The sequence below is a fragment of the Oryx dammah genome, unplaced genomic scaffold, assembly GCF_014754425.2.
Source record: "Oryx dammah isolate SB20612 unplaced genomic scaffold, SCBI_Odam_1.1 HiC_scaffold_2, whole genome shotgun sequence".
Lineage (NCBI taxonomy): Eukaryota > Metazoa > Chordata > Mammalia > Artiodactyla > Bovidae > Oryx > Oryx dammah.
Window position 1 is genome coordinate 75,133,939 of NW_024070186.1, and position 25,392 is coordinate 75,159,330.

Consider the following 25,392-nt stretch of genomic DNA (forward strand, 5'->3'; position numbering starts at 1 on the left):
CTCAGTTGGAGAGCCCTCACGTGCGGCCTGTGGGCCTTGTCCTGCGGGCAGCCTCTGGACTGGCTCTGCCAAAGAGAAAACCCCGCCCACAGCCCTTATGATCTCGTGAGCGATTGGGCCAGGATCAGGCTTTCGGGTTGCTAGGCTAGGGAGGTGGAGATCTAGATTGCGCCTGCGCAGACTGAGGGCTAAAATGCTTTCCGGTCGGGCGGGAGGAGGTGACGTCAGAAGCGGGGGCCCGCGGGGGCCTCCTGTAGCCCTGGGGACGTTGTATCTATGGGCCCTAGGATCGCGTCACAAATCGGCGACTGAGCTTTGGCGGCGGTCGCCGAGGCAGCGAAGGCGGCAGCGGCGGCGACAGCTCTGGGGTTTGCGTCTCGGGGTGTGTCGGCCGCCGCTGCTGCTTGGGCCTGGTATGTACAAATGGCTGATTAGGATACTCGGCACCATTTTCCGTTTCTGTGACCGGCCGGTGCCCTCTGCTAGGGCCCTCCTGAAGAGGCGGCGCTCGAACAGGTGAGAGAAGGGGCCGAGCCACGGCCTGGCTCTCCCCCTCCCCCACCCCGGGTTCGGCTGGCGTAGCGGTGATCCATCCAGGCAGGCCCCGCTCGTCAGAAACAGGTAGCTGGGCGGAGGCGTTAGAGGTGCGGGTCGCGGGTGTCCCGGTGACGTAGTCGCTCCTCGGCGCTGTGCAGATGCGACTCCTGATGATGGAAGGGGCTAGTGGTCGGTGATGGTGAATATCTTTCTTGTTAGAGTCCAAGCTGGTTTCTATCAACAAATGGAGTTTTTATCATATTTTGCTGCTCTTAGGTTGAAAACTAAAAATTGAGGGAATACTGTGTTTGTGTGGCTCATTGTTTACAAAACACACTCCCAACTGTCATTTGTGCGCAATAAGTGCAGTTAAGGGAAGTGAACTTCATAGTTTGCGCAAAGCCGTTTTGACTACACTTACTGTTCTCTTAGCACCAAGACGCAGTAGCTGTCTTGTTTGGAAGGCAGCTGTCAAACTTTGCGTTTTAGTGTGTGTGTGTGTTTTGCTGGGGAGGGAGGGAGAGTGTTCCTGTGCTTTAGCATTAGGGTATGAGAAAAAGATAGGTACTTCATTTCTTCAAAAAGATCACTAATCTATACTCTAAAATTAAGTTAAAATTTGGGGGAAACTAAAAGTTGTTCTTAGCATTGGCTTGTTGGTTTGTCCAGTTTTGTAGTGTCTACCATCTACTTTAAGAATTAATCTAGAGAATAAAATACCATACCAATTCTATACATAATCCCCCGAACTGTTAATGATCAAATGTTAATTTCATTTATTAAGCCTCAAGATAGTCGGAGGGTGGTTTCTTGGAGCTTGAGAGAACAAGGTGATTATTTACTATGTGAGTCTAAGAATGCAGGTCATTGATGAATTAGTTGTGGACTAAAAATTCCATCATGTGTTTCAGAGAGGGCAAGGTTTCAACATATTCTTTCTACCTTTCTGTAGGGTTGATATAAGGATCATTTGAGAACAAGTTGTAAACTGTCTAAAATGATGCTTAGGGTATGTAAGGGTAGTGTTTATGTATTTTGTCCCAAGGGCCTTGTGCAGAGGCTGATCTGGATAGGCACTTGCTACTTACTTGTTGAATAGAGAAATGTTAATTTCCTCTCCCCTGTCCTTTATTATTTTTATTATGAACCTCTACTGGTCAGGAAAACAGTGACTTGTATATCAAATCCTGTTCTTTACCACACATCCTTAATCTAAAATAACTTTTAAATGTAAACCATTTTTAAGTCCATCGTTAGAAAGATGATTATACCATGAACTTTTAACTTTCTTGAAGCATAGGCCCAAAAATTTTCCTGAATTTCCAAATTCTTTGTTATCACTAGTAATATAGTTTGCATGATAAAAATGTAGTTAAACATAACACCTTTTTCTGGCTGAGAACTATCTTTTAAGGCATCTTGTCATCTTGTGTTTCCTACTTCTGTGTGAAGTAGAAAATGACTTTCTCTTGTGGGGAGTGTCATCTTTCAAAAGGAAATTATTCTTAAATCATTTCTGTAAAGAAAAGAAATAACATAGTCCTAAGCTTTTACCTATATTCCTTTACTAGGTAAGTGACTTCTGGTCAGTTTCATGTTTGTATTTTAGCCAGACTACAGGGAGTTTTGGATCTCTCTCATGTAGTTGAACCATAGTGTTACATCTGCAAATGCTAGAGGCCTACTATATCCTTAAATATCTCATAACAAAGTGAATGGAAGATGGTGTATTGTATGAATAGTAAGCTTACTTATAGAAATGGATATGTGTGGATATGAATATATACATATATATCTCTCTTTTCTCTTTTTCAGCACTCTGTTTTCTACAGTGGACACTGATGAAATACCAGCCAAAAGACCAAGATTAGGTATTAAATATTAATTTTAAAAGTTAGTTTTTTACGTAAGAAAAATATATGTGTGGACAAATTCAAAAGATAAAAAGTACATACAGTGAAACGTAAGTCTCTTTCTTCTCCCTCTTCTACTCAGTTATCCTCTCTAGAGGTAACCAGCATTACCAGAGACTTAAGTATCTTTCCAGATAAATAAGTCTGTGTGTTGAAAGTGCACTTCAAAATTCCTAATCTTCCTGTAAAGTAAAGGTGCTCAGATAGCTGAGTGAATCAATCTAAGCTGCTGCCTCAAATTGTTTTCTTCTCTATGTCTGAAGGACTAGACATCGTTTGGTAAATGATGTAGATTAGAGGGAAAAGGCACAGGGGACTACTGTAGTAATATTTTCCTCTTTCTCAAAAATGCATGTTAATTGAATCTACCTCCAGTTGAGGTAAAGAGTGGCCCTGTCTGTGTTAAGATTTCATTTAAATCCAATGAGTGCTTATTGAGCCTGTCTTACTGTTAAGCAATGTGTTGGATTCCACAGGAAATACAAAAATGAGTATGATAGGGTCTCTATTTTATGTACCTTAAAATTGTAGGAGGTGTCTGATAATATAGTGGGGGGTTTTAAGACAAGTATTATAAATAATACTAATGTCCCTGAGGATATGATAAATGATACAAGAAAGGTAGTAACAAAATACTGTCTAGTTTTCTTCTGGTTAAGAATCTGAATAAATATTTGATGAAGGAGCTAATATGTGAGATGAGTCTTGAAGGAAAGATGGGATATCAACAGAGAACAATAGGAAGGAAAAGCATTCTAGGTAGAGGGAACAGTATGGGAAAGTTGTGGAATTCAGGAAATAGCAAATAAAACTTAGGGAAAAAGTTGACAAAAGAGAGAGTTCAAAATACAGAAGGACTTTGACAATTAGGAATTTATACTGAATTCATTAGGACAGTATTCCCAAAACATAGGATAGCTGATAATTCACAAGATGATTTTAGGAGATCCAACGTTCATAGCATTAAGTAACATCTTAATTATGTTATAAACTATTCATATTAATAAAAATATTGCATCTTTTTTCAGTTATTTTTACTTTCTGATTATTTTAAGCAGAAAACATGTTAATTTAATGCTACCATGTATTTAAAACTTGGGTAGTACATGTTGCTTGCGTGCCAAGTTGCTTCAGTCATATCTTACCCTTTTTTTTGACCCTATGGACTGTAGCTCACCAGGCTCTTCTGTCCAAGGGATTTTCCAGGCAAGAATACTGGAGTGGGTTGCCAAGACTTCCTCCAGGGGATCTTCCCCTCAGGGGTCTCCTGCATTGGCAGGCGAGTTCTTTACCACTAGCCACCTAATTGTTCCTTTTTTAACAGGCCCATCTAGAACTTAATATTGTTGTGTTTTCATTTCCTTATAAGGCAAGTGAGGTTTCTTTACATTAATGGTAGCAATATAAAGTAACCTTTTATAAATACATTTGTTTAGCCAAAAAAAAAAAAAAGAGTCAATTTTATTTGTTTAGCCAAAAAAAAAAAAAGAGTCAATTTTATAGAAAAATGTAAATAACTGTATATGGTTAAAGATTTGATAGTGATACTAGAGAAGGTTCCTGCAATAATTTTGGCAGTTATCTATCTGGACTTCTAAGTTAAAGTTCCCTCCTTCCTTGATTTCCACAAAATATAAAGATTTCTGACTAGAAACTGTAGAAGGGAACTTCCCAAGGGGGAAGCAGTGGGTAACAGACAATGCTTACTGGCAGAGCTTGTAAAGGTCTCTAGCAGTCCTGGCCACTCTCTGCATTGATGGCTATTAAGCACCCCCAGTGGGGCTATGCAACTGAGGAACTGAACTCAATTTAATTGAATTTAAACTTAGGTAGCCACTGGCTTCTATATCAGACACTATGAATCTATTGGTTGCTTTGGAGAGAAGAAAAGGAAGGATGAAAATAAGGAGGAGCTTAGAATTGCAGACTCACGATCTTACAGATGAAAGGGATTTGAAGAGGTCTATGTAGTGTAGTCTCAGCAAAATAAAATGGTCTCATCTTCATTTTACAGATGAAGTGGACCTTTTAACCTTCCTCTCTTTCTTTAATATATGAAATCTTTTGACATAATTTTGGAGTACATTCAGATTTTGACAAAATTTGTGGGAAAATTCAACAGTACATTTTGTGCCCACTGTTAATGTTAAGAGTACCTCCTGCCCTCTGTGGTCTGGATGGCAGTCTGGATGATAAGTACCAATTCCTGAAGTCCTTTTTCTCCCACTTACAGCTCAGGAGAGTGTGTAATCCCTCAGCATTATTAGAGGGTTAACCTGAAATTCTTTCCTATTCCTAAAATGAGAAACAAAACATTTGCAAATTTTGGTACTTCTAACTATTCTGTAGTGACAAATTACTTAAAATTGGATTCTGCTTTACCCATTTAGCACACCTTTCCTGTTGTTTAAATTATTCACTTATTTTTCTGGAAAGTATTTTATATCTTATATGTTCTGGAGTGCTTGATGCTTAAAAGCCACCGTTTCACTTTCAGGCTGTTTTCCTGTGAAGCAGAATGTGGTTCTAAAGCACTCAAGCTAGTGCTTTAGAATACCATTAATTAGGAAATAGAAAAGGAATTGTAGAAAACAAATCAGCAGTATAGGAAGTGAGAAAGGGACAGTGAGCTAAAAGGAGGAAGTTGGGAAAGCATTTGAAATCTACCCCCTCTACCCTTATTTATTTACTTAGTTTGTAATCTTTACTTTTGGTGACAAGGAGGGATGAGTCTGAGATCTTTCAATGCATCTTCTCCAGTATAGGCTAGCCTTGTTTCCATCATGGATGTCTAGGAACCACATATCTTATACTTTACTAATTTCCATCCTGAATGTAGCCAAGATAGAATAGGCACTAGGTAAGGTGTTTAGGTCCGCTGTATTGGTACTTGCCTGAAAGGTAAGGACAAATCAGTGAGTTAATGGTAATGCTTCCTATAGAATTCTGCTATACCTAGTAGCTATATACTCCACCTTGTCTAACTTATGCCCTTATCTCTCTAGGAAAGATTTATTTTACAGTGTATATTCTAGGGAACTCATTGCTTGAAAGTTGTCATTTATGGCCTTTATTGTGTGTGTGAATTGGTATGTAATTTGCTAGGTGATGATTTCATGCTTTTGTAGCCTCCCAGATACTTTACTAAAAAGCTCCAAAATCACAATGCTGGAATTACAGATATTCAGATATGAGAAAAATTATTTTTACAGGTACTTTTTTCTCTCAGTGGTTGAAGACAGGACTGCTAATAAAAATTGAGAGAGGCCTTTTATAAGATACAATTTTTCTTTTGCTTGAAGCTTAATTACTCTATATTTACATGTATATGTAATCTATATTATGCTTTCCAGATTGCTTTATTCATCAAGTGAAAACCAGTCTGTACAATGCTGCCAGCTTGTTTGGATTTCCATTCCAGCTGACCACAAAGCCCATAGTAACTTCTGCTTGTAATGGAACACGGAATGTGGTCCCTTCAGGAGAGGTCAGTGAGGATAAGGTTTCATTGGAGCTACTGGTCTTTGTACTTAATCTTTAAAGTTAAATTTTAGAAATATTCTCTTTTTAGGAATTAATGTGTAGAATGACTTCTTTCTGAAATGTTCATGTCTTAATTAGCCTTGATATAGAAATGAAATAATTAAAGGTTAAGAGATTATACATCTAAAAAATATTTATAAAGAGCCTAATTACTAATAGAGTTGATCCCTGAAGAATGTATGGGTTATGGGCCCCCCTCTCCACATAGTCAAAAATTCAGTAGTTGGCCTTCCAGATCCGTGGTTCTGCCATATCTAAAGTCTTGCATCCGTGGATTCCCGACCGGTAATCATGTAATGCTGTAGTATTTACTATTGAAAAGATCCACATTTAATTGTATCCATGCAGTTCAGACTCTGTTGACCAAGGGTCAACTCTACATCTGCTTTTTCATTTAAGTATGTGTGAAGAATCTTCAATTGTTACTTTTTATGTCATTTTGTGAGTCTTCACAAATTAAACTTTTGGTCTAATTGATGAAATTTCTTCTGTGAGGTAACTAAATCATTACTAATAGAGTGATTTTTTTTTCATATTAAAACTTATTTAAATTCTAAGAGTTATTACAGAAGTGATTCTTTTTGATTTCAAGGTGTTTTCAAACTCTTCATCTTCTGAACTGACCGGTTCTGGATCCTGGAGCAACATGCTAAAACTGGGTGAGGTGGTCAAAAATATTTCTGTTTCCCCTACCTTCTTCCACTTCTTTTGTATGAGTTTTGGGAATATGAGAAGAAAACACTGATTTGGCTTTGGATGAGAGCATAGACATAGTCTCTGTTGCTGCTGCTGCTGCTGCTAAGTCACGTCAGTCGTGTCCGACTCTGTGTGACCCCATAGACAAAAGCCCACCAGGCTCCTCTGTCCCTGGGATTCTCCAGGCAAGAACACTGCAGTGGGTTGCCATTTCCTTCTCCAGTGCATGAAAGTGAAAAGTGAAAGTGAAGTTACTCAGTCGTGTCCGACTTTTAACGACCCCATGGACTGTAGCCTACGAGGCTCCTCCGTCTGTGGGATTTCCCAGGCAAGAGTACTGGAGTGGGGTGCCATTGTCTCTACATAGTCTAAAAAGCCAATAGCTTTCCTTTAGTATTGTCTTTGAATTTACTGTTACGATTCCTATTTGCTTTATCAATGTCTTTAATGTGACTTAAATCAGGGCTTATTCATTAAAAAGAAAAAACAATGTTACCTGAGCGCTTACTTTATGTTAGGCACTCTGCTAAATTATCAGGAATAACAAAGTAATAAAACCTTTAGTAACAAAATAACAATAGTAAAACTTTAATAGTAAAGTAACAAAACAAATAATAATAAAATAGCAAAATAATAAAACCCTGCCTTTGAGGGACATCATCTGATTGGGGAGTAACCTAAGGTTCCCAGTTCTCATAGTTTTGTGGATTAGGAATCTCTGTATCATCCTGAGACCCCAAAACTGAATTGTATTTATTTTATATATGATATAAAATGCTCTTACAGGAAAAAATAGGAAGAAGACAGAGTCCTGAAGATAACTGTGATCTGTGCTGCACAGATAGGCTTGTACAGTTTGAGAGAAAGAGGGAAAAAGCTTTTAGAGAAATTGTGCATTCAGAAAATGGACATATGGAGGAGATGCCAGATTTACCTTGTGTCTGAAGTACTAGCACTATGTTTCTGTGGGTATGCAGAGCCTGTTGAGAGAAGCACAGGTATTCCTAGAGCAGATTTCTTTTGTAAGAAATCCACAGTCTCTAATCTGAAACGCTTGGAGATGTTTTGGGGAATTCCAAATTTTTTCTTTGTTTATTTAATATTTAAAGAATCCCAACAACTCCGCCTGCAATGTGGGACATCTCAGTTGGATCCCTGGGTTGGGACGATTCCCTGGAGGAGGGCATGGCAACCCACTCCAATGTTCTTGCCTGGAGATGGACAGAGGAGCCCTGTGGGCTACAGTCCATGGGGTCACAAAGAGTCAGACATGACTGAGCCACAGCACACACCCAAAACTCCAGGATTGAACACCGATTCAAGTCAGGCTTTACAAACAAAGGAATGCAGGCCAGTTTAAGCTTTGCTGCTACTGACTTAAGTTCAGCTTTAGTCTCTTTGCACTCCGAGGCCCTGCAGTAGCTCCAGCAGAAAATGTGGCTGAAGTATAGTGACCATCGCACAGGTATTGGAAACTTCTGGTAAATGTAGTAACATAGCAGATTTTCATTTTAAAATACTTCTGTTTTCTTGAGAAGAAGAAACAATTTTAAAAATTTACTCAATTTGACTAGATTACAAAGAGTTTATAATCATTGAATTCCTCATGCCTCTTGTTAGCCCCAGCAAGCAAAACTAGTAAAGCTTTCCTATGAATTATAACTGCTTACCTGAGAGCAAAGACAGATTAAACGCTATAGCTTTTCCTTTAACTTTTACAAAATTTGTGCTAGATAATAACAGAATTTGAAAAAAATAAAATATTTAGTTGTACTGTATAGACTGCTCATGGATTTTCTTTTCTAATACATACTGTTCACAGGTTTCTTTGTGTTTTTCTTTTATAATTACAAATGGTTTTTAAAAATAGGTAATAAATCTCCTAATGGAATAAGTGACTATCCAAAGATCAGAGTGACAGTAACTCGAGATCAGCCACGCAGAGTCCTGCCTTCCTTTGGGTAAGTGTTAATTCTGCCCTTCTGTAAATGGAAACTTGGTAATTTTTAAGTGCTCATTCTTGCTGGGCATTTTTGCTTTTATTCTATTGTGTAATCTTAGTAAATAAGTACTTTGTGGTTAGTAATTTGCCAAATAATCATATAGCTGATGAGAGACTTGTACTCAGGTACATGTTACTTTTTCTACTGTATCATATGCCTATATAATTTTGAAAAACTTTTTTTTTTAAATTATTTTAATTTTTATTTGTGGGCATGCTGTGCAGCTTGTGGGACCTTAGTTCCCCAACCAGGGATCAAACCCAGGCCCTCGACAGTGAAAGCACGGCATATTAATCACTGGACTGTCAGGGAATTCCCTTGAAAACCTTTTAAAGAATTGTCACTCATAAACTTGTTTGAAGAATAATAAGCATACAGAACAGCGCAGAAATCATGTATGCAATGAACTATTATTATTTTATTAGTAATTTTCTTCTCCTTTTTATGTTCTCACTTTTTAGAATTTCTGTTGCTTGGATATTGGACCTCATGGATTGATATAATTTTTCTATATATTCTCTTTTGTTGTTATCCTTGCCCTTAAAAAAATCTTTTATTAAAAAAATATATACATATGGTATATACATACACATATATGCATATATATATTTTTGGCTTCATAGTTTTAAATTTGTAAGCATCCTCCCCCTCCGTACTCCCCATGACTTTTTCTTTCTCCAAGCATTGAGTTCTTATTACAAAGATGCAGTAACTTTTATCTTTTTAATCTGTTAATTATTTTAAAATTACTTCTCCTTGTTTTGCCTGCTTCCTTTGAATTCCTCCTCCTGCTTTGGTTTATTTTGGTCTTACCTTTCTTATTCAAATACCTGATAATCCCTGGCTATCCACTCATGTTTGAAAATGAGACACTAACTTTAGAAAATAAGGCTCCCTAGACTTGGATAAATGGCTGATTATAGGGTTAGGAGGCTTCGCTGGTGGCTCAGATGGTAAAACATCTGCCTGCAATGCGGGAAACCCAGGTTCGATCCCTGGGTCGGTTAGGAGAGAGAGTAAAAAATGATCATGGAACATCTTGTGCTAGCAATTAAAGGATGCTTCAAAATTTAGGGACAGTTAAGCATCAAATTATTTCATCTTTATTCGACAGGAATATAGATGTGTTAATAAATAAATATATAATGTGAGAGGAGGAATGATGGAATTAGAAAATCAGCATCTTGTAACTATCACAGTAATTGATTTATACAGGGATCATCAGTTGAGCTGAAAGTAGTAAGTAAAAGTTTGATGGAGAAACCTGCTTGACACCACAACCAGAAGAACAAAGTTTAAATCACCTACTGTGGGCAGACTGATGTCTTGGCCTCCAGATACATTGCACTGAGCCAGACATCATCACCTACTGTAGTATTCCTGCAAAGATAAATGATCTGAATGTAATTACAAGAAAACCGGTTAAGCTGAAATTAAAGTTAATTCTACAAAACAGCAGGCCTATACTCCTCATTTTACTCTTCATTCATACTCTTCCTCTTTAACCTGTGATTATTTAGAAGTTTAAAATTTTAATTATTTAGAATATTATTTAGAATTGTTTAATTTCCACATATTTGGGCCTTTCCTGATATTTTCTTGTTATTGATTTCTAGTATAACTTCATATGGTCAGAGAATATACTTAGTATGATGTCAGTTCTCTTAAATGTTTTAACATTTGGGACTTCTCTGGCAGTCCCGTGATTAAAACTCTGTGCTTCCACTGCAGGCAGCATGCGTTCCATCCCTGGTTGGGAAACTAAGATCCTGCATGCTGTACAGTGCAGCCAAAATATGAAAAATAAAAATAAATCTGTTAACATTTGTTTATGTACTAGAGTATGTTAGTTTGGGTGTTATTCAGTGTGCATTGAGAAGAATATGTATTGTGCTACTGTTGGTGGAGTGTTCTATAAATATCAGTTACTTTGCTGATAATGTTTATAGGTCTTATTGATTTTCGGTCTACTTTATTGATGATTGATGACTATAGTGTTGATGTTTTGTGCTGTAATTGTGGACTTGATTATTTCTCCTATCCAGTTATGTTAGTTTTAGCTTCATGTATTCTGAAACTCTGTAGGTGAATAGATTTGACCTAGACCCACCAGTTGTTACCATTCTGCCAGTTTGGTTTATCATTCTGTGTTATATGTACATAATATTTTTTTCCTGATTCATTTGAGAGTACAGCTTAGACTCATACCCCTTTAATCATAAGTACTTGACTGTTTATTTCTAAGAATGAGGACATTGACTTATATAATCCTAGATTACCAAAATCAGAAAATTTAACATTGATGTAATACTATTATATAATCTTAAGTTTCTCTATTACAGAGATTATTTTTTCTGGCCCACAATTCAAGGCAGGATCATGTATTATATTTAATTTTCATGTCTCTTTGATCTCCTTTAATGTAGAACAACCCCTCAGCCTCTCTTTGTAATAGCATGAATATTTTTAAAGAGTACAAAGCATTGCTTTTTAGAATCTCTCTTAATTTTGTCTGACATTTTCTCATGATTTATTTAAGATCATGCAAATTTTTTTTGGTAAAGATACTGCCTACGTGATATAGTGTCCTTTCCTTTTTTTTGGCCCTGCCATCAAGCATGTGGGATCTTAGTTCCCCAACCAGGGATCAAGCCTATGCCCCTTGCAGTGGGAGCTCGGTGTCTTAACCATTGGACTGCCAAGGAGGTCCCTGTTGTGTCCTTTGTTAAATACCGTATCAGGAGTGGTATGATGTCAGTTTGTTCCATTATTGGTAATGTCAGGAGAGGCAAGGTCTGTCAACCAGCAACAGTGACTAGGTGGGGGTTTCATAGCTTCTGATTCTTTAGCATTTATTAATTTATTGTTCATTAGTTTGCTATTCAGCAGACACTGATAGAGTACCTTTTGACTTAGCTCATGTACCAGGATACAGTGGTGAAAGGATGAAATCTCTGTCTTCATGGAGTTTAAAGTTTAGTGTGGGTTGCAGACATTAAACAATCACAAGTGAAAGTGAAAGAAGTCGCTCAGTCATGTCCGACTCTTTGCGACCCGTGGACTCTAGCCCACCAACCTCCTCCGTCCATGGCATTCTCCAGGCAAGAATACTGGAGTGGGTTGCCATTTCCTTCTCCAGTGGATCTTCCCAACCCAGGGATCGAACCCAGGTCTCCCGCATTGCAGGCAGGCGCTTTAACCTCTGAGCCACACCAATACTTAATTGCAGTGGTGCCAAATGACTAAAGGAAGAGTGCAGTACCAGAGGAGGGTGTGTAGTGTAACATGGAGCTGAAGCCAGATTTGCAGTTGGAAAATTGGGCGTGAGGAAGAAAGCAAAGGCTTCCATGTGGCAGCCCTGGTGGCTCATCTTAACTTCAGTAGACATTTACATTTAATAGACATTCCATCACAGAATTCTGTGGTGCCCTCTGCTCCAGAGATTTTTGTGAACGGTAGTTGTCAGGAGCAAGCTTAACCTGAGACAGCTTAGTCACAGGATGGCCTGGAGCTTAAACTCCAGCAATTTAAGCAGTTTGGGAGTAACTGTTTTTTCTTTTCTTATTTTTCTCAGTTTTACTTTGAGCCCAGAAGCCTATACTAGAAGACCAGGTGGCCGTCGCCACAACAAAGGCAATCCAGAGAGTTCTTTAATGTGGAAGCCTCAGGAGCAGGTTGTAACAGAGATGATTTCTGAAGAGGGTGGCAAGGGTCTGAGGCGTCCTCATTGTACTGTGGAGGAGGTAAGCCCTTTTAGCGTGATCTCTTTAAAGTAATTTTAGGAATTGGGGATTGGAGGCAATAAATAATATATATTCTGTGGTACAAAATTCAAAAGATATAAGGATCCATTCAAAAGGATGTACAGGGGCTGTAAATTTCCCACTCTCCCTCCTGTATCTGGCTCCTGTTTGATACTTCTATGTATCTTTCTAGAGATATTCTATACATATTGTAATTTAGTCAATTTTCAGGTAAAAGAAAGGAAAAGTAATCATGTTAGGAAAAGATATGATTATAGATTTCTTTGTTTTTAGATGCCTGAATTATTCTAACTTGTTTCTTTCATAAGCTGTAATAACTGTGATTAAGTAAGGAATGTAAATGGTGTACATGTCTGTTTCTTCCTTAGGTTTTCAGGGCACTTAGTGTGATGTGTTCATCAGCAATCTTCCTTTCCTTTTTGAAATCTTCACTTACTTTGGGAGAGTTTAGAACTATTCCTGTCTCTGGTATTTCCCCTAGATCATCACCTGTTGTAATTTGCTAAATGGTTTTCTCAACCACTTAACTTAGTTCATCAAAGAAATACTTATTTGGGTCCCAGCAATTCGAAATTGAATAAAATATGGTCTCCGTTCTCTAGGAGCTTATACGTTAAATGTTGTAGTCAGAAAAAATGTAGGCAGCGAAAGCAATGAACTGAGGTATTAAAGTGCTTTAATATCTCCTAGATGAGAATTCGGGGACTGAGAAGATATATATGGGGATATACAGGCTGTATTCTAGAAATATTGTGAGGTAATATTATCAAGGACTTCTTTATTGGTTAAGTGTGATATAAGTTTAGATGGAAGAACTTGAGTCCCAGATTTCGATCTTGGATAAGTTTGTGCCAAGATACCCTAGGTGTTTAGGGGGAGATGATGACTTCAGCTCTGGAGGTTAAAGCGCTTGTGGAACATGCAAGCAGACATACCCCTTAGGCCCCTGCATATGTGTGATGGGAGTTTTGAGAAGATGACAGGGCTAGGGACACATGTATGAATCTTCTGCATATTGGTGTTGGATAAATCAAGGGAGTTGGAGAGATTACTCAGAGCATGTAGTGTGAGAGGAGAAAATCTGCAGAATCTGCAGAACCTTTAACTTAACAGTTAAAGGCAGGAAGAAGAAGAAATCTTCACTGGAGACTGAAAAGATAGTCTTCAAGAGATCAGGAGAATTTATTGTCCAGGAAGGCAAGGTGAGGGTAGCAAGGTGAGAAGCTGGAGAGGTCAAGTGACAGAAGGGCTGAAAGAGTGTCTATTAGATCTGGCCATAGAGGGTCATTGGTGTCTTTGGTAAGACCAGTTCCATTTTGGAAGTTGAATGTTCTGAATATGCAAGTGGATTATTTGTGCTGAGCTTTTTTTTATGGTTAATCCAGTCCCACTGTCAAGAACTCATGCTATCAGGGTCCAGCAGATAATAGAAATGAGTGAAATGGGCTGAAGTGAATAGCTCACTAACAGTTCTCATTTGTTAATACAGTGTTTCAAAAGGGGCCAGATTTTGGGGGGATTTCTCTTTTCAAGTTACAAAATTGGTAAGTAAAATTAAAGGAGTTAAAAGAGCACTGAGATAAAAAAGAATGTGCTGGTGAATGAAACATTCATGAGCTGCATTTGACCTCTTAGTCTTTGTTTATGATTTAATTATAGGTTTGATGTGCTAGCAGTTACCTAAATGCTTTATTTTACTTAGGGTGTTCAAAAAGAAGAAAGAGAGAAATACCAGAGGTTATTGGAGCGACTTAAAGAAGGTGGTCATGGAAACTCTGTTTCTCCTATAACTTCAACTCATCAAAGGTAAAGATGTGCTAACAAGACAACTTTTTTTCTTATTTTTGGAGAGGGGATCGTTGGGAAGGGCTTGTTGAAAAAAGAGATTAATACTGAGAGCAGAAACCCTATAATTTGGACATTGTATCTAGTGATGGATTATATAGAACAGTGGTTTTACAAAATATAATTTTCTGTTTACTATAGAGTCCTTTGTTCAAGTGAACTGTTACATGAAACTCTGATATAGAAAAGTGAAATCATTGGTTGAAGTTGGATTCCCAGGGAGCAGAGAGTTTTTTCAGCCTCCCTAACACACACATTTCTCACAATCTCTGTCTTCCTTTCTCCTCCTCTTCTCCCCTGCTTTTTCCTCCCTTACCTCCCCTTATTCCTCCCACCACTGCCTCCAAAGACACATTGTCCCTAAGGCATCTTAGTGGATGGATCTTAGCACAGTTGGAAACTCTCCACTCTGCAGATAAGACTAAAGTCACCCCATGTCATAAGAAATGTTCCTTGTAAGACTACATGTTACTTAAATGTGCTGAGTCCACCAAATAGTTGAGAATGGTAGAAGGAATTGATGTCTGGCCTTTTATTTCTCTGTAAAAAGGGGACAAAGATTATGTGAGCTCAGGATTGAGGTCTACTTGATAATTCTAGTAAGTGGTGTGAGAATACACAGAGGGGGATCCCAGAGAGGGATTTCTCTATAACAATAAGTTGAAAAAGTCACAAGACTATCTAGCTTGTTGATTGCAGAAATAACTAGGGATTATTTGGAAATTTTAACTTTGGTTGTGAACTTAAAAATGCTCAGTTTAGTTAGTCAGAATGTTTCTGTTTTTTTCCATTTTGACTAGCCACTGTCGGAAGCAGCAGTATGAACTATTGGTTTTGTCATTCGGCTTTTAATGTGTTGTTTTGGGATGCATTTCAGTATATCATTTAAAATCTTTCGTTTTTTAACTTGGGTATTATCATTCTGAGATTTTTCAGTCAAGGTGGCTTTGGGCATTGAAAACATCCAGTTTTATGGTAGAGAAACTGGAGGTTAGGTATCTTGGCTGGAATATTAAAATCAGGATCAGACTCCTTTTATCCTGGTCTCAGATGATACTATATTGTGATCTCTCTCTTGTAAGTTGACCTTTCAGGGTAATCAGTAACTCTTGTCTGGAGAAGTTTGCCAGGTAGAGACAGTGAATACTTATAGTAGATTTTCCCTTTATATCTGATCTTCACTTTTTGTGTTTCTAAGTTCTCAAAGAAGTCAGATGGACACATTAAAGACCAAAGGCTGGGGGGAAGAGCAAAGTCATGGAGTCAAAACAACTCAGTTTGTTCCAAAGCAATGTGAGTTCCCAGATTTAGCCCTATCTTAATACCCTTAATATGTTGAACTTAGTTCAAAAGCATATAAAATTGAAAAATGACATACTAGTGAAAGATGGTGTACCAAACTTTAAAACATTGTCAGACCCCAGGCTGTTGACTTACCCAGTACTAGTAATTTAGTAAGAAAGCTATTTCAAGTTAAAGCTGATCTATAAAATAACCTCTTGATTATTCTTCCTAGCTCCTGTATTGTAGCATATATTTTGTGAGCCTAAAACTAGTTTTGTTGTATTCCTATATTAATATCCTTGTTTTTTTCCACTTGCTATTCACGAAATAATACTAAGTGATAGCTTACTAAATAAGCAGATGTTAGCCAGTTTACACTAAAGACTATATGTAAAGGAGAAAGAGATTTATGCAACATTTTTTAGCAACTTAATTTGTATAAACACTAATGTCTTTGGAATCCATTTTAGCATTTCAATGTAAATGAGTATCTTCATACTTTGGGGACTGTAAGGTGAAATGCTAGCTATATGATTGATTAACAAAGGAAACACTTTTTTTTTTTTTTTTTTACCATTCTCACAGATAGAGTTGTTGAAACAAGGGGACCTCTGTGTTCAGTGAGAAGTGAAAAGAGGTACACTGTTCGGTTTATTCTAACTTCTCTTTTGACATATTTTCTTTCTTTCTTTTTTTGGCCGCACTGCCCGGCTTGTGGGATCTTACTTCCCCACCCAGGTATTGAACCCGTGACCCCTTCAGTGGAATCGTGGAGTCTTAACCACTGGACTGCAAGGAAAGTCCCTGACATTATTTTCTTACTTTATAAACTGTATTTAAGAGTAACCACATCTGTGAAACTGTGAACTCTCCTCAGCTCTGGCAGTCAGTCAGCATATGTGGGTATATAGGTAGCTCTTGTGTAAGATGCCCACCCTAGCTTGGGAGGGTGCCCTTCTCTCCTAGACATTAGGGGTTGGGAGGCATCAGTGAGTGCTGCTGAGATAAGACTGTGAGTGTGGTGGATAGCTCTAGTGATCAGCATCTCAAGTATATGAACAGTGAAGGCAGTTCTATGTGCCTTAGGATTTTAGATGCTGGTCCACTTATAGCAGAGTATGGTAAACTGTGGCCCATGGACCAAATCTGGTCTACCTGTTTGTAAGTACATTTTTATTGGACACAGTCATGCTCATTCATTTACATGCTGCTTAGAGCTGATTGAAAACAAAGTTGAGATGATATGACAGAACCCATAAGACCTGCAAAGCCTAAGATACTTGTGAGCTGATCCTTTTTAGAAACATTTTGCTAACTTTTGGTTTAGAGGACTATATAAACTCACGGCAATATTTGTTACTAATTATTAAATCTTATTTCTAAAACTAGTTTAACATGTACCAGATTAAAATCATCCAGTCTGTAATTTCTCAGTTTTTTTCCTCAGGTGTTCAAAGGGGAAAATTTCTGATACAGAAAAGACAGTTGGAATCAGACTAGAAAATGAATGTGTAAGTAGAAACCTTAGTTAAATTTTATGCCTTTGCTTCTTTCACGTGACTTACATTAAAATTTTGGTGCCCATGAAAAATAAAGATGATGTTTGTTACTTTAATTTCTAATTTCATTATTTTTCTTAAAAAAGCAACAAGCATTGAAGATACACACCTTTGGCTTTCTTCTAAGTTGCCAGATTTTTATCTCTGCAGTAGCCACCTTTGTGAGAGAGACCAATTTGGCTCCATCTCAGCCCTTATCTGTGTTGCCTGGCTTCTTTCAGAGATTCTTTTTTAAAACCGTTACATCTCTGTGCTGTGTGTACTAAGTTGCTTCAGTCATGTCCGCCTCTTTGCGACCCCATGGACTGTAGCCCTCTAGGCTCCTCTGTTCATGGGATTCTCCAGGCAGGAATACTGGAGTGGGTTGTCATGCCCTCCTCCAGGGGATCTTCCGCACCCAGGGATTGAATCTGCGTCTCTTATGTCTCCTGCATGGCAGGCGAGTTCTTTATCACTAGCACTACCTGGGAGGAAGCCCGTACATCTTTAGGGAAAATATTTGTTCAGGACTTTTCAGATTCAAGATTTCATATTTACTTGAAACTATTACAAATCTTACAAATGTTGAGTTTTAAGGCAGCTTTTTCACTCTGCTCTTTCACCTTCATCAAGAGGCTCTTTAGTTCCTCCTCACTTTCTGCCATAAGGGTGGTGTCATCTGCATAACTGAGGTTATTGATATTTCTCCCTGTAAAAATTTGATTCCAGCTTCTGCTTCATCGAGCCCAGCATTTCACATGTTGTACTCTGCATATAAGTTAAATAAGCAGGGTGACAATATACAGCCTTAACGTATTCCTTTCCCAATTTTGAACCAGTCCGCTGTTTTTATACTAAGAACAAATTTACCTATAAAAATAGCAGTGGTTTATTTTTATTTTTGTTTTGGGTTTTTTTAATATACAATTTTTATTATTTAGTTTTAGCTATGCTGTGTCTTCGTTGCTGTGTGTTGGCTTTCTCTAGATGCAGTGAGCAGGGGGCCTGCTCTAGTTCTGGTGCTTTGGTGTGCAGGCTTCTTGTGGTGGCTTCTCTTGTTGCAGAGCAAGGCTCTAGGGTGCTTGGGCTTCAGCAGTTGTGGCTCACATGCTCGAGCATGGGCTCAGTAGTTGTGGCTCAGGGGCTTAGCTGCCCTGAGGTATGTGAGATCTTCCTGAACCAGAATTTGAACCCATGTCCCACGCATTGGCAGATGGATTCTTAAAACCACTGGATCACCACGGAAGTCCACCCGTGGTTTATTTTGAGTGATAGGATTAAGGGTCATATATTTTGCTTTTTTAAAATTTTTCGATATATCTTTTGACTATATTTTTAATTGAGATAAGAGAAGTGAAAATAATTTTCTTGCTGCTGCTGTGGCTAAGTCACTTCAGTCGTATCTGACTCTGTGCGACCCCATAGATGGCAGCCCAGCAGGCTCCTCCGTCCCTGGGATTCTTCAGGCAAGAACACTGGAGTGGGTTGCCATTGCCTTCTCCAATGCATGAAAGTGAAAAGTGATAGTGAAGTTGCTCAGTTGTGTCCCACTCTTTGCGACCCCATGGGCTGCAGCCTACCAGGCTCCTCCATCCATGGGATTCTCCAGGCAAGAGTACTGGAGTGGGTTGCCATTGCCTTCTCCAAATTTTCTTGCTACCTCCTGGGAAAAAGATGAATGTTCTGATTCATGGTTTATAATTGAGGTGTCTTGTTGTGACCCTTAGGTCTTGAAGTTTTCATTCCCTCTTGTAGGGACAGGCAGATAACGCTTTTTGTACTTTACTCATTTGGGGATTTACTAATTCTCTTTTCTTTCAAAATAATGGTGCTGTTTTATATTTCATGTGTTATGTATGTGTATATGTACAAGTATCAAACATGTCAGTAGAATATGGGAATTTTTTTTTAACCAGAGGAGGGGATTTCAGCTGGAACCCGACCTGTCTGAAGAAGTGTCAGCCCGACTCCGCCTGGGCAGTGGAAGCAATGGCTTACTCAGGAGGAAAATGTCAATACTTGAGACAAAAGAAAAAAATTGCTCAAACAAAGAAAGGGATAAAAGGACAGATGATCTTCTTGAACTTACAGAGGTATTGTTTCTTGCGTTAATCAAATAAGAGGCATGTTTTTAAATAACCTTAGTTATTCAAGGCTTGAGTGCATGTTTTGTTTTGAGGAGTTTCTCCAGGCTAGGGAATGTATGTGTGAAGGAAATCAGGCCCAAGGGGAGGTCAGTTACTTGCTACACTGATCATTAGTGATCTGTAAAAGTGGCCTAGAATGACAGAATGAAGTCGCTCAGTCGTGTCCGACTCTTTGCAACCCCATGGACTGTAGCCTACCAGGCTCCATCCATGAGATTTTCTAGGCAAGAATACTGGAGTGGGTTGCCATTTCCTTTTCCAGAGGATCTTCCTGACCCAGGGATTGAACCTGGGTCTCCCGCACTGCAGGCAGACGCTTTACTGTCTGAGCCACCAGGGAAGCTTAAGGGGTTAGATTAATTTCAGCAAATGTGAGTGGACAGAATTGTCACATATCTTGGAATATAATGGATTCTCTGTAGATTCTTTTTCTAAGCTTAAAGTATTTTGAGTTATGTAGTATGAGTTTGACACTACAAAGAGATTTGTTGCAGTTTTTTTATTTTTGTCTTTTTAACGTTTTATTTTATTTACTTATTTTTGGCCATGCTGCACAGCCTATGGGATGCCAGTTCCCCAACCAGGGTTGGAACTGAGACTCTGGTAGTGAAAGTGCTGGACTGCCAGGGAACTCCCCTTCATTGTAATGTTTGTTAAGTGATTATGGTTCTCTAAAATGCCCCTTTCATTGATCATTGTACAACAAATAAGTAGAAGCTTGTAGAAAACAAGGAAATGAAGGTTAACTTAAAAATTCTCATTTTAAAAGTGAGCCCACATTTTGACTCCTCCATTGTTGTCTTAGCCGATGTCCTATTCAGTGATTATCTATTGAGCACTTATTATGTATTGGGCATGCAGGTGGAGAGAAAGATCCATAAAGTTGCAAAATTGTGTATAGTGGTAGAGGAAGCAGAAGTGAAAATATTTGGATGAAAGTTTCTAGTTGGTTTGTAGATTCAGGCTTATAGCATAAATTTATGTTTATCTATGTAATTCTTTAGAAAAATGATGCCATCTATTTAATAAGGACTCAGTTGCTAGACTGCTGCCTAGTTTTCTAGTTTCTGCTTATTCTCTTCATGTCAGAAATGGATAGAATGATCTCTTTGATGCCCTAATTTTATTACTTTGATTTTTTAAAATCAAGGTTCAGGAGACAGTTAAGGAAAGTATGAAGATGCTTTTATAGTGTTGTGAAACGAGAAGAAAGTTCAGGAGTTAGACGCTTCTGGGTTCAAATCTTGGTTCTGTTTTTTAATCATCATATGACTCTGCATGTAACCAAAATTCTCTGAGATTTACCTCTTCTATAAAATGGTGACAGTACCTTCCCCACAGATAGGGATTAATGAAGCACTTCAAGGAGCTGGTACGTGTTTGGCTCATAGTGCTCAATAAATGGTAGTAGGATAATTGAGACTATACTTCAAACACTTTTACCCAATAACTTTTTCTAGCAGCTAATAATTGGGCTGGCATTTCTTATAACTGTTAGTAAGACTGCTTTGTGGTCCTGAATTAAAATCTTTTTATCTTTTAATTTAGTAGGTCTTTCATAGTTTTTCTTAAGGGTCAAGTATTACAGGGATTAAAAGCTTTTTTCAACCTCAGACTTTCAGTATCTGATAATGGTTCTTTATTAAAGTAACAACCTCTGGACTTTATAATTCAGGACATGGAAAAGGAAATCAGTAATGCTCTAGGCCATGGCCCACAGGATGAGATCCTAAGTAGTGCTTTCAAATTACGAATCACTCGAGGAGATATCCAGACCTTGAGGAACTATCACTGGCTCAATGATGAAGTAAGTTGTCTTTTTTTTTTTTTTTTAACCCCTTGGACTATCATTATGCTTAACTCTTTTCTACTTGTAACATCGTGGTTTCTACACAGGAAGGATTGCTAAGGCAGCTTTAGTTTACCTAAAACAAAAACATCTTAAACCTTGAAAAGATAGTTAATTCTGATTGTTTGCTGCCTTTAATTAGCAATGTTTCCCTCTTCTGCCTCTGCTTTGTTTCATCTACATCTTCATTTATTAGTGACATTTTTATGAACCCTGGGTGCAACTGATAAATGGAAGGAAGCAGACAAGTGATCATTTATTTTAGATGAATTCTTATAGGAGCCATTTTATTTTTTTCAATAATAAATATTTTGATCACTTTATATGCACTATGTGTTTCTTTATTTCATTTGAGTGGTGAGTATAAAAATTTGCCTAATTGCCTTGTATCCTTATGTCTTCGGCTAAAGCTTAGTTCTTGCCAGTTTTCTAGTTGATCCTTTACCTAGCTGTGCAGCCCCCTGCATTTTCTCCCTTTGCCTTCCTTCCCTCTTGTCATGACTCATGGCATATAAATACATTCTTATAAAATTAGAACATTTCTGATTCATATTATAAATATAATATGTTTATTATAAAAAATTTAGAAAATTTAGGAAAAGTGAAGGAACAATATTATCATTCAAAAGTGGCACAACTCTTGTAATAATCTATAATGGAAAAGAATCTGAAAAAGAATATATGTATGTAGAATTGAATCACTTTGTTGTACATCTGAAACATTGTAAATCAACTATATTTCAATTAAAATGATTAAAATTACATATTTCTATGAAAACAAAAAATGGCACAACTCAAAAGCAAACAAAATAACTATTGTTTTGGTGTATTTCCTTCCAGTGAGTTTTTAAAAATTGAGGTATAATTTATGTAAAATTCACTTTCAGTTAATATTTCCACATGTTTTATGAGTGGTGTAGTTACCTACACCTTTTAGTTGTTGCAGAATTTCTCCTTGAGTTCTTTCTCATGGCTCTCTTATTCATATGCCTCAGAAATACAGTCTCATTCCTTCTTAATCCCTCCCATTTTGCACTGATCATTTTTTACTTTCCATCTTCTGTCATAGATAACCCTTTTATCTTCTGTCCCTTCCCTTAGTGTCTTATTTCTAATTCATCCTACTCAAGTAGAAATTGAGTTTTGATAATATACTTGCCATATTCCAATGTTTACTCTCTTGGTTTTATAGGTCATTAATTTTTACATGAATCTCCTGGTGGAAAGAAATAAAAGGCAAGGATATCCAGCACTTTATGCATTCAGTACTTTCTTCTATCCAAAATTAAAGTCTGGGGGTTACCAAGCAGTGAAAAGATGGACCAAAGGGGTCAGTCTCTTTGAACAGGAACTTATTCTGGTGCCTATTCATCGGAAGGTACATTGGAGCCTGGTGGTAAGTTGAGAGGCTTAACTGTTGGAGTTTGGATAATGACTGTTTTGTTAAAAGCAGGAATACCTCAGTAATATTCCAGGCTTGGTTACAGGCCACCACTGTAAAGCAAATATCTCAGTAAAGTGAGTCACATCAATTTCTTGGTTTCCCAGTGCTTATAAAAGTTATGTTTATACTATAGTCTGTTAAGTCTGCAGTAGGATCATATCTAAAAACCAATGCATATACCTAATAAAAAAATACTTTATCAGTACTTTTTGTGCTAACCATCACCTGAGCCTTCAGTGAGCTGTAATCTTTTCACAATAGTAGCATCAAAGACCACTGTTCACAGATCACTGTAACCAGTATAGTAATGATGAAAAGCTTGAAATGTTGTGAAGAATTACCAAGATACGACACACAGACGTGAAGTGAGCAAATAGACACTTCCTGTTAACACTTCAGTGTTAGAAAAATGACACTGATAGACTTGCTCAATGCAGGGTTGCCACCAACCTTCAATTTGTGAGAACTACCTTATCTGTCAAAGACATAAAATGAAGTGTGCCTGTAATGAAGACGACCCTTTTCTGTCCACTGAGAGTCCGGTAGTATATGTTAAAGGCATACTCTGCAGAGTCGCATCGTAGTTCTTTAATTGAACAGTTTTGAAAGCTATAAGAGTCTGTAGTGGAGGAGCTTTCAGTTTTAGTAGAAAAGAGTTTTAGTACACATGGGTTATTTTATTACTTTTGTTTAGAAGATGATAACAGGTTTATTGTACAAGTATAAAGAAAAGGGCAAAACACCCCCAAAACCCCCAGAATGCAGCTCATCACTCTGAGAGGACCACTAATGTTTTGAGGAATAAGTTTCTAGGCCTTTCTGTAGGAATAGGAAAATATAATTTTATACACCTGGAGCTCATGTCATCTGTGATGTTTTATGAAAAATGTGTCTTAGAAATCCATTCATGTTGGTACATATATTGATGTTTAAAAGATGCTTTTCTTTTTAGAAATAAAATTCTCCTTGTTATGGTTGTTTCTGGATGTTGCATTTTTTCCATTATAGGCTATAGACCTAAGAAAAAGGTGTCTTAAATATCTGGATTCTATGGGACAAAAAGGCCACAGGATCTGTGAGATTCTCCTGTAAGTAAAGGCTGAAAGCTTCACTGTTGCCTCAGTATGCCCTTCGTTATGTGGTCTTTCTTCTGTTTAATCCTTGGAAGCTCTGGTGTACTGTAGTCTAATGTGTAGTGAGGGCTGTCTTCTCCATTGTTCAGGACTTGCATCTGTCTTTTTGTCTAAAAATAACCGCAAAGTCAGATCTTTACTGAGAAATATTATATAATTGCATCCTTGAAAACAAATTTGTCATATGTAAAGTATATACTGTTAGAATCCTATGATTTGAATTAGATTTCTCTGGGGTTCATACACTATTCTGAATGTTGTAAAGAGCCGTCAGCTGGGAAGAATTAGTTCTGTCAATTTCTTAAGCCCACTCAATTCATGTCCCTGTGCTTTCCATGATAGTTGGGTTCATCTCTTAGAATCTGGAGGTAATTTTAACATATGGTTTGTAGACAGCTATTTCAATAATAATTGCTAGAAACCTGCCTTTAAAGCATAGCCATCTATTAGCTGTGTAAAGAATAAGATAAGAATTTCACAGGGAGGAGGCAAAGCAGTGAAATGAATCTATTTTGAACCCCTTATGATCACTGGAAGCAAATGCAGGTTCCAGGTTTTAATTTTAATAAGGATACTTTAGTAAGGAACTTGTTAAATGAATGATATGAAGAAAAGTTGTTAACAGTAATCAGTTCTTTGTTATATTATTTAGTATAAAGATCGTTGTTATATGGGTGTTGAATAAAATACCCATAAGAATAAAAAATGTAGGGAAGTTTTAAAAATTTTTTAAAATCATAAGATATACCAAATTGTCTATAAAGCAGTTATCCCTTAGTCTTTTCTGCTTAAGATGTATGTAAAATGTGTATACATACATACATGTGCACATATATTATCACATACTTAAAAATGTTTTCATTAGATTCATACAGCAGAATTTTATATGTTGCTTATAACAGGATACAAAAAAGACCTTACTTTTATAACATTCATACTTTTGTTCTCCCTCTGTCTTTTTTTTAATATGTAAAGAGTTCAGCTGCTTTGGGCATCTGAGGCATCCTCCCTTTCCTAATGCCTTTAGTCCAGCTTTTCTATTTTTTTCATGAACACCTCCCCACTCCAATTTTTTTTTTAAATTTTTCCATGACAAGAGAAAATAATGAATAGACTTTTTTGGTTTTTGGGTTAAGCTTTAGATTGCTACCTTCTCAGAAACAGTTTTCACCTCTTTGGGAGTGATATTGCTGCTCCCATGTAGAGCATATGCCCTTTTAGCACTTACATCTTACATCAGGTTAGCGTGAGAAGAGAGATGCCTAGGTTAAATTTGATATCCCTTTGGCCATTTGGATAAAATTAATTACTCTCAGTACTTAAGTGTATAATCACCTAGGAATGAGGAAATTCTCTTACATAACCACATGCTATTATCACACTTCAGAAAATTGACAATCACTAATGTGTAATATTAGTGACTGGAAAAGGTCAGTTTTCATTCCAATCCCAAAGAAAGGCAATGCCAAAGAATGCTCAAACTACCACACAATTGCACTCATCTCACACGCTAGTAAAATAATGCTCAAAATTCTCCAAGCCAGGCTTCAACAATGTGAACCGTGAACTTCCTGATGTTCAAGCTGGTTTTAGAAAAGGCAGAAGAACTAGAGATCAAATTGCCAACATCCGCTGGATCATTGAAAAAGCAAGAGAGTTCCAAAAAAACATCTATTTCTGCTTTATTGACTATGCC

General features: G+C 37.5%; 1 protein-coding gene across 3 annotated transcripts in view; it reads left to right on the forward strand.

Annotated features, from left to right (window-relative positions):
* Positions 1 to 201: 201 nt before the first annotated feature.
* Positions 202 to 25,392, forward strand: part of SENP2 (SUMO specific peptidase 2) — a 38,977-nt gene continuing 13,786 nt past the window's right edge. The window contains exons 1-15 of one of the 3 annotated variants that reach the window (XM_040252529.1): positions 463 to 516; positions 1,322 to 1,367; positions 2,353 to 2,408; positions 5,804 to 5,937; positions 6,586 to 6,652; positions 8,560 to 8,650; positions 12,267 to 12,435; positions 14,159 to 14,262; positions 15,500 to 15,594; positions 16,324 to 16,381; positions 17,033 to 17,096; positions 19,040 to 19,216; positions 20,946 to 21,077; positions 22,312 to 22,515; positions 23,572 to 23,651. In XM_040252529.1, coding sequence (XP_040108463.1) covers positions 6,640 to 6,652; positions 8,560 to 8,650; positions 12,267 to 12,435; positions 14,159 to 14,262; positions 15,500 to 15,594; positions 16,324 to 16,381; positions 17,033 to 17,096; positions 19,040 to 19,216; positions 20,946 to 21,077; positions 22,312 to 22,515; positions 23,572 to 23,651 — 1,187 coding nt within the window. In that variant the 5' untranslated portion in view covers positions 463 to 516; positions 1,322 to 1,367; positions 2,353 to 2,408; positions 5,804 to 5,937; positions 6,586 to 6,639. Of the gene's footprint in view, positions 517 to 1,321; positions 1,368 to 2,352; positions 2,409 to 5,803; positions 5,938 to 6,585; positions 6,653 to 8,559; positions 8,651 to 12,266; positions 12,436 to 14,158; positions 14,263 to 15,499; positions 15,595 to 16,170; positions 16,223 to 16,323; positions 16,382 to 17,032; positions 17,097 to 19,039; positions 19,217 to 20,945; positions 21,078 to 22,311; positions 22,516 to 23,571; positions 23,652 to 25,392 lie in introns of all 3 variants that reach the window. The other 2 variants (XM_040252521.1, XM_040252513.1) reach the window with 2 other exon arrangements.